The sequence below is a fragment of the Octopus bimaculoides genome, chromosome 16, assembly GCF_001194135.2.
Source record: "Octopus bimaculoides isolate UCB-OBI-ISO-001 chromosome 16, ASM119413v2, whole genome shotgun sequence".
In the NCBI taxonomy this organism is placed as follows: Eukaryota; Metazoa; Mollusca; class Cephalopoda; order Octopoda; family Octopodidae; genus Octopus; species Octopus bimaculoides.
The window spans coordinates 7,986,760-8,002,470 of NC_068996.1; the positions used below are offsets into that span (position 1 = coordinate 7,986,760).

Here is a 15,711-nt window from a genome sequence, read left to right on the forward strand (position 1 = left end):
GGCTCTCACCAACACGATCACTAACCCCCATCACGAACCTCCCATCCACACATCCTTCTGTAATCACTTTATGTTTCGGTCAATTTAAAAAAATTTTAATTCATTACAGAATGTTAAGAGACTGTCTGAAAGCCATCAAATGCTCAATGGACCAAAACTAAATAAAATTTTAAAAGAATTTTTTTCAAAACAGCTCGAGGTCTGTATGTAGGTCACAGCACACCTGTTGCCAAACCCTGTTCTAAAGAGAGAGAGAAGATGGTTATGTTTGGAATATCAATGAAATGGAACTGCAGTTCTATTATCCTGTCACTCATGCATGACATGCCTATGACCATAATGGGTTGTAGGACTATCACACTACCTTAGTTTAATATCTCTGAAGTAGATCTGGAGTAGGGCGGGCATGTTCTTGATAAGATCACAAATGGTGACAAAAAGATTTCAACAAATTTAACAGACTAGCTGATTAACTGAACAATCAATCAAACAATTAATTAGTTAACTGGTTAAATATTTAACCAATTGATAAATAAATAAGAAAGAAGTGGAGTAGAACCAGTATGTGTAATGAAGTTCCCAAGATACAATGAAATAGGGTTCACAGTTGTGTAAGTATTCTAATCAAGTCTCCAAGATGCATCAATTTCACCAGTCTACAAGGGACCACAAAGGATATTGTCATTGATAAAACAACAAACCACAAGGTATTTTGTCCAGTATTCTACAGATTATTCTCATTCACAACCAAACAAGAATATATTTTGATAAACTAGAGAGAACATATTTTTGTTAACTAACTTTAATCAAATTTCTATAAATAAAAATTAAATTATTTATTGTAGATCAGTGGTTCTCAACCAGGTCCATATAAAATATAAGGTGGTCCATATAACAAAATAATAAATTGAGGATCCACAATAGAATTTGAAGGGCCCCTGAAAAAATTTTGTAATGGATATATGCATTAGTGTGTATTGCAAGAAACAGTTTTTTTTTTTCTCTAACATTTTAAAACATAGTTTAAGTTACACAATCTGTGAAAAACAATAGGAATTTTGAAAGAAGTGCATATAAAATTAGTTTTTAAACATCGAATGGCTATGGGGATCTACCAGAATAAAACAGTAATCAAAGGGGACCATAGATAAAAAAAAATTCAAGAACCCATCATAAATATTCAAACTTATTCTATTCAAGTTTTTTGTAATAAAGTAATAAACACACATACAAATAATAAAAGTGTAATAGACAAATGAAGAAATTACACAAAATATATTGCATGTTTTTCCCTCCATTATTTTAGAACCATTTGTCTTTGCTAAAATGGGTGACATGGCACATGTGTTGTATCAATGTGGAAGCAGGAGTAGAATGTGTATTTCTTTTTTGTTTTTTTTCAGTAAATTGGGTTAACTAGGGCAAGAAGAATTCAGCGTCTCAATTGTAGTCATAATGAAATGGTAGTCAAGGAAGCTATTTCTATAACTAGTATACCTCAAATGAAACACAAACTATGAAAAACACTTCTAAAGCAGTGTAGTATATATGTGTGTGTGTGTGTGTGTGTGTGTGTGTGTGTGTGTGTGTGTGACTGTGTGTGTGTGTATGTGTGTGACTGTGTGTGTGTGTGTATCATCAACATCATCATCGTTAACATCCGCCTTCCATACTGGCAGGGACTATTCAGTTCATTGTTAAAGATGAAGTTTATAGTCTGAAGAATTATAATCTTATTAGCAATATCTCATCTCTGACATTTAAATGTTTAACCTAATTAAGCAGATTTCTTTTTTTTTTTCATAAAAAATCTGCTTAGTAAGGTTTATAGCTGTATTTGCTTAGTAAATGACTTCATCTGAGAGAGTGTTTGAAACTGAAGTATGACATTATAGAAGAACCATTTTAGCCATCTAAACCCACAAAATCTATTAACCCTTTAGCAGTAAGATTATTCCGTGAAATGTAATGCTTATTTATTCACATGAAAAAAAAAAAAAAACTAACTGTGCATCATCTCAAAGCTTTGAGATTTTGATAATGTGATTGTTTTATTTTTACAATGACATTGTAGGTTAGGTATGAGGGGCCAAATTTGGTTCTTTAAATGCTAAAGGGTTAAATCCACTTTTCATTTAGCTCTTGAAAAGTCAACATTCATATGAAACAACATGCAAACTGATCACTCAAAATGCCTCCATTGCAAGTGTTTGAAACTTAATGCCTCTATTTTTGTTTTCTTTTTCTTTAGTCATTTCTTTCCTGTTGAACTTACACAGATATAGGGAACTACTGTATACATACATGCTGAATGTCTGTGACCTCTAGACACAAGTAATTGTTAGCCATTCCCTAGTTCCATTCTTTACTCTGTTTATAACTTACTGCATATATATTTTTTTTATCACTGTTCATCATCATCATCATCATCGTCGTTTAACATCCGCTTTCCATGCTAGCATGGGTTGGATGATTTGACTGAGGACTGGTGGACCAGGAGGCTACACCAGGCTCCAATCTGATTTGGCAGAGTTTCTACAGCTGGATGCCCTTCCTAATGCCAAATGCCCTTCCTAATGCCAAGATGCCCTCCCTAACACCAAATGATTTGTTCAATGACTGCATTATCACCAGTGTTACAGACAATTGACTAACAGAATCATTAGTGTTGGAGAAAATGCTTTGTGATGTTTGTTTCCAACTCTTGATATCGTTAGTTCAACATTGTCTTTCATTTCTCTGGGGGACAATAAAATAAAGTACAAGCTGAGAGCTAGGTTTGATATAACTGACTGTATCTCTTCCAACAAAGTTTCAAGCTTTATGTCTACATTTGAAACAATTGTCACCATTCTACATTTTTTTCTTTCTTCCTGGTTGATTGATTGATTAGCCTAGTCATTGGCACTGAGATGGATTTGAACTCAGAATGCTAAGAACTGAACAGATGGTATAGGGCATCTTGTTTGATGCTCTGATAGGTCTACCAATACACTGTCCTACACTGGAATTTTTATATAGCAACTAAAAAAAAAATGGCATTCCGTCAGTTATGACAATGAGGGTTCCAGCTGATCCGATCAACAGAAGAGCCTGCTCATGAAATTAATGTGCAAGTGGCTGAGCACTCCACAGACATGTGTACCCTTAATGTAGTTCTTGGGGAGATTCAGAAAGACACAGAATGCAACAAGGTTGGCCTTTTGAATTTCAGGTACAAATCATTTTTGCCAGCTGAATGAACTGGAGCAATGTGAAATAAAGCATCTTACTCAAAGACATGATGTGCTGCCAGGAGTTGAACTCATGACTCTACGGTTGTGTGCTGAATACCCCTAACCACTAAGCTAAGTGCATTCACATGCAAAAAGGAGTGAAAGGTAAAGTTAAACCTCAGCAGAATTTGAACTCACAATGCAGAATGTAGGAACAAATGTGCCAGTTCTTTAATTTCTTTTCCTTTTTTATGAAAGAGTTAAAAGAAGTGAAGGATGTAAGAATAAAATGGAAGAAAAAAAAGAATAAAGAGGAGGAAAGATGATAATGATATATACATACTAAATTGTCAACAGACAAAAGAATAAAGTTGAATGTGATAAATGAACACCGAGGTCAAGAGGTCGAAAACAATCAACATATGTTCTTACAACATCAACAAAAAGAAGGAAAAAATCTGAGCCCAATACCATTTTTTCTAATTAACAAGATTGCTGAGACAAAGACAACACTTACAAAGCTGAGATTGATTCTTCTCCCAAAAAATATGCATTTTTAAAAAATTCTCATTATTACCATGGTTAATTTAATTAACTGTATACACCTGCAAAAGTTGTGACCTTAAATAGTTATAAATTTTGCAGGGTTAGTTACATAATGTAGGAAATTACTGGTAGTTCCACCAGCTAGAAACAGCAACTAAATCTTCTTCAAGTCTCACTCTAATAACATGAAGATGGAAGTCATATTGAATAATGTGGTCTCAGATATAGGGAAGGGAGTGAAAAAAAAAAAGGTGTCTAAGTAAAAACAGACTTGAATTTTACAACTATAACACTTTTGATTACAGGTCCAATGGCTCAGAGCTGACCTGAAGTTCAACAACAATAATAATAATTAATAACAGTTCTATATTTAATAGATGAGGAATTATGTACATTATTTAAATTTGATGGATATTTGTCCTCATCTTGTTTGTGACCTGAATAATAATAATAATAACATCGACAAATACCTTAGGAATGAGAACCCAGGTTCAAAATTTCCCCAAGACACCTGATGAAGGTTGGAGGGTATATCAGCCGAAACGTTGTGTTAATAACAAACAAGATGACGACAAATATCCGTCAAATGTAAATAATATAATTAATAACAGTCTTTGTAATTTTGGCACATGGTGAATAAATTTGAGAGGAGGTGAGTTATTGATTACATTAACTCCAGTACGCAACTTTATTTTAATGACCTTGAAAGGATGAAAGGCAATATCAACATCATTATCATTTAATGAACATCAGTGGAATTTGACTCAGACCATAAACCAAAACAAGTGCTGCTAAATATCTTGTCATAATAATAATAATGCTAAAGCTATTTTTCTTATCATTAACCATACAGAGTTAATGAAGGTGGTTAAAAGGAATATTTGTTCAGATTCTCTGAGTTCAGCTTTTCCTTTCATTCTTTTGGAGTTGATATAAAAGTACTCGTCTAAGGAGGTCTACCTGCAGAACTATGAGGGCATCAGACAAGATGCCTTGTCGTATTTGTTCAGCTCTTTGCATTCTGGGATCGAATTCACCTAGGTGCCAATGACTGGATCAACCAACCAACCACATGAATAACAGCGTCGCCTCCCTGGCACTTGTGCCAGTGGCACGTGAAAAGACATTCGAGCGAGATCGTTGCCAATGCCGATGGACTGGCTCCTGTGTAGGTGGCACGTAAAGTACACCATTTTGAGCCAGTACTGCCTGACTGGCCTTCATGCCGGTGGCACATAAAAGTACCCACTACACTCTCGGAGTGGTTGGCATTAGGAAGGGCATCCAGGTGTAGAAACTCTGCCAAATCAGATTGGAGCCTGGTGTCACCTCCTGGTCCACCAGTCCTCAGTCAAATCGTCCAACCCATGCTAGCATGGAAAGCGCACGTTAAACGACAATGATGATGATGATGATGACAGGCAGGCTTACAAGCAGCGTAGAAAAACCAGCAATGTCTTGCTGAAGTTGAGAGACTTAAAATGAGATAAAGTTGGGCACATCCAAATAAGGGACTTGGGATCTTTATGGTTTGACGGCCAACACTTGTTTTCTTAACGAAACACTTTCAAACTTGGGATACTGGTAGAATGTGTCATATAAAACATCTTTTTCTCTTAGCCTTCTTAACAAAAATTAATTCTTAATAAGTTATTTCATGTTAAAGTTGTTGTATTCCTGTAATTTCAACCAATCACTGACGTCTATTCAGCTGAATACAGTTAGTGCTGTTCGGTGTCAAGTGTGTTATTCCCTGTTTAATTATATCATTATTCCTTAGTAAGGGTTTAGGGTTTTAGGGTTAGGGCTCGGGTTTTAGGGTTAGGGTTTTAGGGTTAGGGTTGGGGTTAGGATTGGGGTTAGGGTTATGGTTATGAGTTATAGGGTTAGGGTTAAGGTTATGGCAAAAATAATCATTGTTTACATTCCATGGCGTAATTGTTTTCACCTCAATAGACGTCAGTGATTGGTTGAAATTACCGAAATACGACAATCTTTTTACATGAAATAACTTCGAATACAAAATTTTTTATCTGTTCTATACCACAAAATATACAAGTATTCGAAGTTTGAAAGTGTTTCGGTACAAAAAACACTACATAAAAAAATGTTGGCCGTCAAACCATAAAGATCCGGGACTTGTATTGCATATAGCCATATTGTGGTCGATTAGGATCAACAGACAGCATTCTAAGTATGTTGGACAATTTCCTCACAATTCTACCTCTTTATGTTTTGCATTCAAATCCCATCAAGGCCAAGTTTACCTTTCACCTCTCAGGGATCAATAAATAAAGTGATGGTCAAGAACTACAATTGATCCACCCCTACACTCTCTGTATCTTTCACTTTCTCAGAATCAGTTGTTTTATATTGTGAGACAGTTGTATGGGAAACCATTCACTGTTCTTTTCCTCCGAATAATGCAGGATGGTAAATCCAAGGATAAGCAATCTTGTCTTTTTCTTACAAAAGACATCCAAAGAAATGAGAGGTTACAAGGAAGTAGCAGACTTACATGCAGAATTCTACAGAATTTTTAACAATAAAAAAAATCATAAAGCTGGATTTTTTTTATAGCAATGTAAACAGAGAAAAGAAAACAATTAAAACGTATATCGATCAACAATGTTACAAGGTTAAATATTTTTGACATACCACAAGCTAAGTGTGTCATCTTTATTTTCACAATATCTGGTAGTTGGCCTTTATCCCAAGATTCTTTAAAAATCTCCAGCTTCCGTTTCACTTCCTCAATTGTTCGGACCTAATAAGAAAAGAACATATAAATATATCATATATACATATAATTATGATAATAATATTAGGGATAAAAATCCAAATTTACAGGTAAAAATTCAATATAATTTATCAAAATTAAAATTAAATTAAATTTCACAATATATAATATATAATTTAGAGAAAAAAAAATCTTTTTCTATATGTGACTGTGGATTTTCATGGATGAATTCAAGAATTGTGGTTTTTTCTCTAAATTTTTTTCTCTTTATGTCTGTATTTGTCCCCACATCACAGCTCGTAGAGTGAATGGGGAAAGCTTGGTCTGCAATGTTTGCAGTCGTGTATGCTTCTCAAGAGCAGGGCTCATTAGCCACCAATGGAGCCGCAAATGCAAAATATAAGTTAGTCCTAGAGCGCACAATGTTCCTGAAGGTCAGCAATAGTCTTCCTCGGTCATGAGTGGATGGCCATTATTATTATTATTATTATTATTATTATTATTATATATAGGTGCAGGCATGGCTGTAAGGTAAGAAGCTTGATTCTCCAAGTTTAGTCCCACTGTGTGACACCTTGGGCCAACCAAAGCCTTGTAAGTGGATTTGATAGATGGAAACTGAAAGAAGCCCATTGTGTGTGTGTGTGTGTGTGTGTGTGTGTGTATGTATATATCTATGTGTCTGCGTTTGTCCCCACATCACCACTTGACAATTGGTGTGTTTACATCCCCATAACTTAGCAGTTTGGCAACAGAGACTGATAGGATAAATACTAGGCTTAAAAAAAGTCCTGGGGTTTGTTTGACTGAAGCCCTTCAAGGAGGTGCTCCAGCATGAAACAGGTAAAAGTATATATGTGTATGTGTGTGTGCGCACGTGTATCGTTGCTATTATGTTAAACTGTTGTATGTCCAAATTTGACCAAATGCGTTTGTTTCAATATTTAATTTTGGTTGCAATAGTCGGTTTCTTTTTTAGTCAAACTATCTTATCTCCAGCTGCTTCAGATGAAAATTGTCAAAGTGTAGTACAATGGTTTAGCATTTTTCAGAAGCATAGTAAGTTCTACATATGACAGTTTTGCAAAAAATATTTCTCACTGAAAATATTACGCATGCATGGAGCAACGATTTTATGCACCTAACAAAGTATTACTGTTCAGCTGAAACTTTTGCTAAAGTAAAAAGAAATGGAATGGTGAAACTATTTTTTCATTTCCTGAGAAAGCAGCATTTTGGACTTACAACACTTTTGCATAATAGCAACAATATATACACATATATATATATAGTAAAGACTATTTGCCAGCACTGTGTGACAGTCCTACACAAGACGACGTTGCTACTTTTTAGCCCCAGGAAAACATCTTTTCCAGTTGACTACTGACACATGGTCTGTGTCCTGTGTAGGACTGCCATATTATGCTGGCAAATAGACTTCACTGTTCAGTACTGTTACTACATATTTCTCACTCAGAGATTTAAAACTAGTTGTCTTTCTCTTTATATATATATAGAAGGTGGCGAACTGGCAGAAACGTTGGCATGCCGGGTGAAATGCTTAGCGGTATTTCGTGTCTTTACGTTCTGAGTTTAAATTCTGCTGAGGTAGACTTTGCCTTTCATCCTTACAGAGTCGATAAATAAAGTACCAGTTGCGCACTGGGGTTGATGTAATCGACTTAATCCCTGTGTCTGTCCTTGTTTGTCCCCTCTATGTTTAGCCCCTTGTGGGCAATAAAGAAATATATATATGTGTATGTGTGTGCATATATATATATATATATACATATATATATATACAATTAAACCTTGGGAGAGGCATTATGCCAGTAATAAACACATGCACTGGTTCAGTCCTTTATTAATTTACATACGAAATATATATATATATATATATATATATACACACATGCATACTTATACACAAAGGTGATTGTAATGATAACAATAGTAGTGATGACAAAAATATTGGTTCAAATTTTGGCACAAGGCCAGCAATTTTGGGGAGGGGGTTAAGTCAATAACATCAACCCCAGTGCTCAACTGGTCCTTATTTTATTGACTCTGAAAGGACGAAAGGTGAAGTCGACCTTCGTGGGATTTGAACTCAGAGCATAAAGATAGTTAAATGTTACCAAGTGTCTTGCTTGGTATGCTAACGATTCTGTCATGGCGGTAAAAATGGTAATGGCAATAGTTAGAATAATGATGATAATGATGCAGTGTTTATCTCATGGGTTGGTGGTATCATTCTGACAGAATAATCATCATCATTTTAATGCCTACTTATCCATGCTTGCAAAGGGCAGACAGAATTTACTGAGGCAGATTTTCTGCAGCCAGATGCCCTTCCTGTTCATCAACTCTCACCTGTTTCTAAGTAAAACATTTCCCCATGTCCAGACATATTAGAAATGAAGGACACCACTTATATGAGGGTGGCACTTGTTTACAACAATCACACTTTGTCAATTACAAGGTGACACTAAATCACACACACACATGTATATACACATCATTTAATATCTGTCTTACACACACACACATATGATGGACTTCTTTCAGTTTCTGTCTATTAATTCCTCTCACAAGTCTTTGGTCAGCCTGGAGCTATAGTTAAAGACACTTGCCCATGGTTCCATGCAGTGGGACTGAACCTGGAACCAAGTAGTTGTGAAGCAAGCTACTTAACCATACAACCATGCCTGGATGAAAAAAAAAAAATTCTACTTCTGAAATGCTTTATAAAATGTAAAATAAACTACAAATATGTTATACAATAAGCTATAATCATTATGGTTAGAACACAATTTTAACTGAAAACAGTAAAAATTCAAGAACATTTTCTTAAAAAAAATATCAAATGATTTCTTGGAAAAATTTTTAATTTAAATATTTATCAAAAGAAGTGCAGCAGATTAGCATTTAGTGAAATGGGCTGTGATGGTAAAAAGGCTGGGAACTATTGATATGGCGTTTGGACTCAGTTTTCAGAAGCATTTGAAGACTCGGTTGTTGACATATTTTTTTAAAATTATGGATTCAAGAGGAGACAACTCTATCACGTCATAATCCCGAAATGTATTTCACCGAGGCAGAATTTTCTTGTTTTCACTTCATAGAAACAATGTACAGAAGTTCAAGACAGATTATGAATTGGAATGATATAAAGAGTAGAAGAAGACTTCATTTTCCTATTACCTAGAATTTTATACAAGTGACCAACTAAGGAAACTCAATCTGCTACAAACAGCAGTTAAATCTCCCTGAAATTGCACCAAGCTGTCTTGACCCTTTTTTTTGTCAAAAATGTAGGCCATATATCTGAAGAAGTTTGCTTCCCAACTATGTGGCTTTGGGTTCAGTCCTACCACGCAGCACCTTGGGTAGTTGTCTTCTAATGTAGCTTCAGACTGACCAAAACTTTAGTGAGTGAATTTAGTAAGTGGAAACAAAAGTTTGTTGTGTGTGTGTGAATGTGCTTGTACACTGTCTTTATTTCAATTAATTTTTAAAATACTGACGAATTTTGTGAAATAAGTTTATCATTATTAAGCTGGCATTTGGAACATAAATTAATACGAAATTTTGATGGAAAATTTAAATTTAAATCACTTTAAAACAAAAAGCTTGTATCATGCAATTAGGAATAGTATTGGGTGGGTTCATATCACGAGTCAAATAAAGCATAAAATGTAGAGTATCACATACAAAACTGAGATGGTCATGGCTGAAACACTTTTGATCATAGGTCTAGTGACCAGCACCGGTCAGGGGCTAAATAACAGTGATGATAATGCAAGTACTATAAATCAATGATACAAATAGCTGATATGAGCCATGGAGGTTGTTTTTTCAAACATCCTACCATTTTAGGAAAAAAAACACATTAGACATAACTATTAATAAATATCCTGCTATGGACATCATCACAATAAGAATAATCTATGGCCAAGAATTTAATAAATGGTTTGGTTCCAAATTCAGAATATATTCACTGAACATAAGCATCTGAGGAAGGCCAAAGGTTACAACAGGTAAAATATGGTGATTATAACCACCAAGATGGAGAAATTGGTTTGAATATATCGGTGTGTGAACTATTACTTTTTCTGAAATCTTTCTAATCTGATAATTAGTTAAATAGTTAATTAATAATTAGTTAATTAATAATTAGTTAATTAATAATTAGTTAATTAATAATTAGTTAATTAATACTGAGCAAACAGTAGAATCTGGGGAAAGTAGCAATGGTCTGCTTTGGAAATTTATGAATATAAATAGCTCAGAAATGAAGTAAAATGTTTTGCCAAGGAGGTGAAAGTGTCTAACATTTAGTGTTGAAATATTTGTTGGAGAGAAATGTTTTCTGACAGCTCTGAATAAATAAACTGGGAGCTAAAAAGCAAACAAACAAATAGATAGAGATCTGGAACCTGCAAGCTTCACTGAGTGAAGAAGTAGAGTTTTGGGTTGTCATAGAAGAATCTGAAGTGATTTAAAGAAATAGTAGCTGGCAATGTCAACTATGAATTGAATGAGAGAGACAGTGTTGTTAGGATGACACCCAGCACACTCTGTAAAGTGGTTGGTGTTGGGCATCCACTCACAGAAACTGTGCCTAAACAGATTATGGAACCTGGTACAGCCTCTGGCCTTGCCAGTTCCTGTCAAGCCGTCCAACTCATGCCAGCATGGAAAACAGACATAAATGTTGTTGATGATGATGACGATGATAGGGACAGTAACAGAAATACAATATGAATATAGACATATTATTAGGAAAAAGAATTAATTGTAACATAAAAGGAATTTATGAATTGTATTAAATACCAATTTTGTTTTTGTCTCAATATTACATCCTTTATTTCCAGTTGTATTTATTAAGTGGAGCTATTTTCTATTAACTTACTGAAAGCTACTCAGGTTGATAACAAACAGAGTTATGTACCTTACTCAGAGATACAAAACCAGGAGTCGACTACAGGTTGAGTTCATGAGTTTGGATAACTTGGTATTTTGAAGAGAGAAGAAGAACCTGATGTTTTGTAACAAAACTTATATCCAACACAAAAATATGTCAGGCATGGGTAACCTTTATCAAGAAGATGGCATCATCAGGCAGGTCGCACTTCTTAAAAAAGAAAATCAAGGTAATTTTCTGTTAGATGTGCCATTCAGAAAATCCCCACTGGCCATAGCTTGCCCACAACTGATATGAGTTATAATAAAGTTTACTCTTAATGTTATATGCTACATTTCATTGTCTTTTTCTATTCAGATATGTTAACTTTGCTTTGTTCTTTAGCTTCAACTTGTATTATTTCTCAAAACAGCAATATAATCTTTTCTACAAGGCCTACTTTTTAATAAAGTAGGCAAGCTGGCAGAAACGTTAGCACGTCAGGCAAAATGCTTAGCGGTATTTCATCTGCCGTTACGTTCTGAGTTCAAATACCGCCCAGGTCGACCTTGCCTTTCATCCTTTCAGGGTCGATTAAACAAGTACCAGTTATGCACTGGGGTCGATATAATTGACTTATTCCGTTTGTCCCTTCTGTGTCTAGCCCCTTGTAGGTAGTAAAGAAATAAGAAACCAATTCCGACTGACTGCTGCTTTGAAATTCTCTAATTTATGATACACAAAACTCACATTCTTGAACAGTGCTTTCTTGGATCCAAATTCAAATACTGCCACCACTAATGTTACCATTTATGATTCCTTACATCATAAAGTACTAATGATATTCTGAGATTTATACCACTACAAAATACTTAAATGAATACTTGGTGAAATTCAGGTGTTTAGATAAGTTTATATACTGTAAGAATACGATATATTTCTAATTTCTGTATGTGTGTATGATATTTTATTAAAGACAAATTAGTTCTTTACTCAAAGTCAGAGGTTCTCAACATGAGCAGTACAGCCCCCAATGGGGTACAAGGCATGTCAAGGGAAGCTTTAGGCTTTAGCAGGCAGTGAGGCAACATAATTAATTACTAAATTTTACTTATAGTAGTAATGATATTATACATGATAAAACTAATAATGGTTATTAAAATAAAATGAGATCTCATCAGGCACAGGGAGTTCATTTACTTGAAATGTATAAAACAAATTTACAACTTTTGTCTTCATTAATTTTTTTATCATTTGTTAAATTTTTAGAGAAAAATTTATAAATTATCATTCATGTGAAGTTAGTTTAGTCATGACACCTCATTTGCCACATATGTGGATGCTAGGTATAACAACTATTTATGGTTGGGGGGGGGGGGGTATTCTTACGAAAAAAAAAAAGTAGTCTTACTCTGTTTCTCTGAACAGGCAACCTCATGATACGAGGTTCCACTAGTCCTGCTTCACTTGAGAAGTTGAATAGTTATTCAACTTCTCAAGTGTTGGCACCACAAGAAAATGCACCCATTAACCCTTTAGCATTTAAATCCATTGCATCTGGCCCAAATATTCAACCTGCTTTATGTTCAAAACTGGCTAGATTCAGCCTCTTATATCATTCTAAAAGTAAACAATCACATCATTGAAATCTCAAAGCTATGAGATAATGTATCATTAAACCAAAGTAATATGCTTAAATAAGCATTACATTTGACAGAGTAACCTGAATGCTAAAGAGTTAAAGCACTTGTAAAGGGGTTGAGGTTAGGAATGGCATCCAGCCATAGAAACCAAGCCAAATGACATATAAAAGAGCCTAGACTTTGGGGAGCAGTAGCTTGCAATAAAGGAGAGAGTGACATGGATCATGATGCCAGCAAGGAAAGCAGACATAAATATGATGATGGTCACTGAAATTCACAAGTTTGAATACACTCATTCAATTTGGGAGAATGGAATTTTACTTTTAGGCACTGACATTTCCTCCAAAAGAAAATAGATTCTTTCAACCTTTCTCTCAGAGATAGAATCAATACCAAGACATCAGATTCCGCTCTTCGTTCTCAGCATAGAAACATATCCAAACTCATCAACTTCCACGTTTAATTTTTGCTGATACAGACCATCTACCCCAGTTATCTTGGAGCCTGTTTTATTGATTTATTGTTTGAATTAGGTTTTACTCTAAATTAAAAATTAATTATAGGTGCAGGAGTGGCTGTGTGGTAAGTAGCTTGCTTACCAATCACATGGTCCCGTGTTCAGTCCCACTGCGTGGCACCTTGGGCAAGTGTCTTCTATTATAGCCTCGGGCCGACCAAAGCCTTGTGAGTGGATTTGGTAGACGGAAACTGGAAGAAGCCTGTTGTATATGTATATATATATGTGTATATATATATGTGTGTGTATATGTTTGTTTGTGTGTTTGTCCCCACCAACATCGCTTGACGACCGATGGTGGTGTGTTTACGTCCCCATAACTTAGCAGTTCAGCAAAAGAGACCGATAGAATAAGTACTAGGCTTACAAAGAATAAGTCCTGGGATCGATTTGTTTGACTAAAGGCGGTGCTCCAGCATGGCCACAGTCAAATGACTGAAAAGAGTAAAAGAGTATGAACTACACTCTTACAGTCACTTTCAAATCGGTTTAAATATGAAAGAGAGATAAACTCTTGTCAAAGATAACATTTTAGAAAAATAACAAACTATATTTTAACTTACCTGCAAACAACCTTTGCATTTTTCAAACACAACATTGATATTATTAAGAACATACTCTTGCAGCTCTTCTTCACTTTTCAGTGACAGTTTTCCCAAAAGACCATCAATAGCTTCGGGGAAGTCTATCAGTCCAGGTGGTATGGTTGAATTATTTTCTGAAGATGAAAGGTCCAGACCAGAATGCTGACTCAACTCGGGAACAAGAAGAGGAACAGGACATGGTGTATTGGTGTTTGATGCTGGGGGTAGTAGCTGGACATTACCCAACGGTGGTGGACCACAGCCAGGATTTAATAGTGCTCCTTTGAAACGATAAATATTAGATTAAGAAATTTTGGAGGAAATGGATTTTTATACAAACAAATACACACACACATTACACGTATGTAGTGTGAACAACATTCAGGAAAAAGAGAAGAATATTAACTTAGGCAGCAAGAGTTGCCAGAGCACTGGACAGATTGATTTATGGTAATCATTCTGGCTTTCTGCACTCATACTTTGATCTACTTTGTCTTTCATCCTTTTGGGTTTGATAAATATAGAAACAGTCGCGCATTAGAGTTGTTTCTTCTGTTTCTTTCTTGGAAGAAATCATCTGATGTCAAATATGGAGAAGGATGGGCTGTGCTGAACTTAAAAGGCACAAGACATGCTGTGTGTCACCACAGTGCCCCTACAGCCCCAAGAAATTAAGAGCCCATGGTATATATACATATACATTCATAAACACACATGCATGCATGTATGTAGGCCATGAGCACTTAACTCCTTGAGATATATATATATATATATATACTTCAGTTCTATATTTAAGAGATGAGGAATTATGTACATTATTTACATTTGACAGATATTTATCCTCATCTTGTTTGTTGTTAACACAACGTTTCGGCTGATATACCCTCCAGCCTTCATCAGGTGTCTTGGGGAAATTTCGAACCTGGGTTCTCATTCCCTTAGGAATATATCAGCCGAAACGTTGTGTTGACAACAAACAAGATGAGGACAAATATCCATCAATTGTAAATAATGCATATATATACTTCATTTTTATATTTGGTTTGCAAGATTCTTTATGTGAATTTGTGTGTTGAAACAGATGTTTGTTGTGTCTAGCGAGAGTCATTATGCCAATATTAATAACACATGCACTGGTTCAATTTCACTCCTTTATTATTAGTCAATTGGTTAAATATCCAACTAACTAATCCGATGTTTGTTTAATTTGGTGAAATAGTAAGTCGTTTGTTTTGCTTTGTTTATTAAAGCCCTTTCATTGTTACTTACAACCTTTCCAATGACTTTTGAGTGCCACAGCATGGCCACAGCCTTAGGGCTGAAACATATAAAAGAATAAAATATATATTTATACATATATATATATAATTCTTTTTGAATTGGTTCTCAAAGTACATATAAAGCTATAAATAAAAGTATGTAAATACGGGGATGAAAATCCCTTTTGGATAGAAAAACTCAAAGGCTGCCTGTGGAACATGAACCCACAACTCCTGTAGACATGAAAAGCATTAATGTCAACAATATATATATATATATATATATATATATATATATATA

At 34.9% G+C, this 15,711-nt stretch overlaps 1 protein-coding gene across 1 annotated transcript in view; it reads right to left on the reverse strand.

The window, feature by feature from the left end:
• The window catches only part of LOC106869999 (steroid receptor RNA activator 1), a 54,237-nt gene that overhangs the window by 15,074 nt on the left and 23,452 nt on the right, over nucleotides 1-15,711 (reverse strand). The window contains exons 3-4 of the mRNA XM_014915957.2: nucleotides 14,131-14,432; nucleotides 6,397-6,528 (exon numbers count right to left, since the gene is read on the reverse strand). Coding sequence (XP_014771443.1) covers nucleotides 6,397-6,528; nucleotides 14,131-14,432 — 434 coding nt within the window. The remainder of the gene's footprint in view (nucleotides 1-6,396; nucleotides 6,529-14,130; nucleotides 14,433-15,711) is intronic.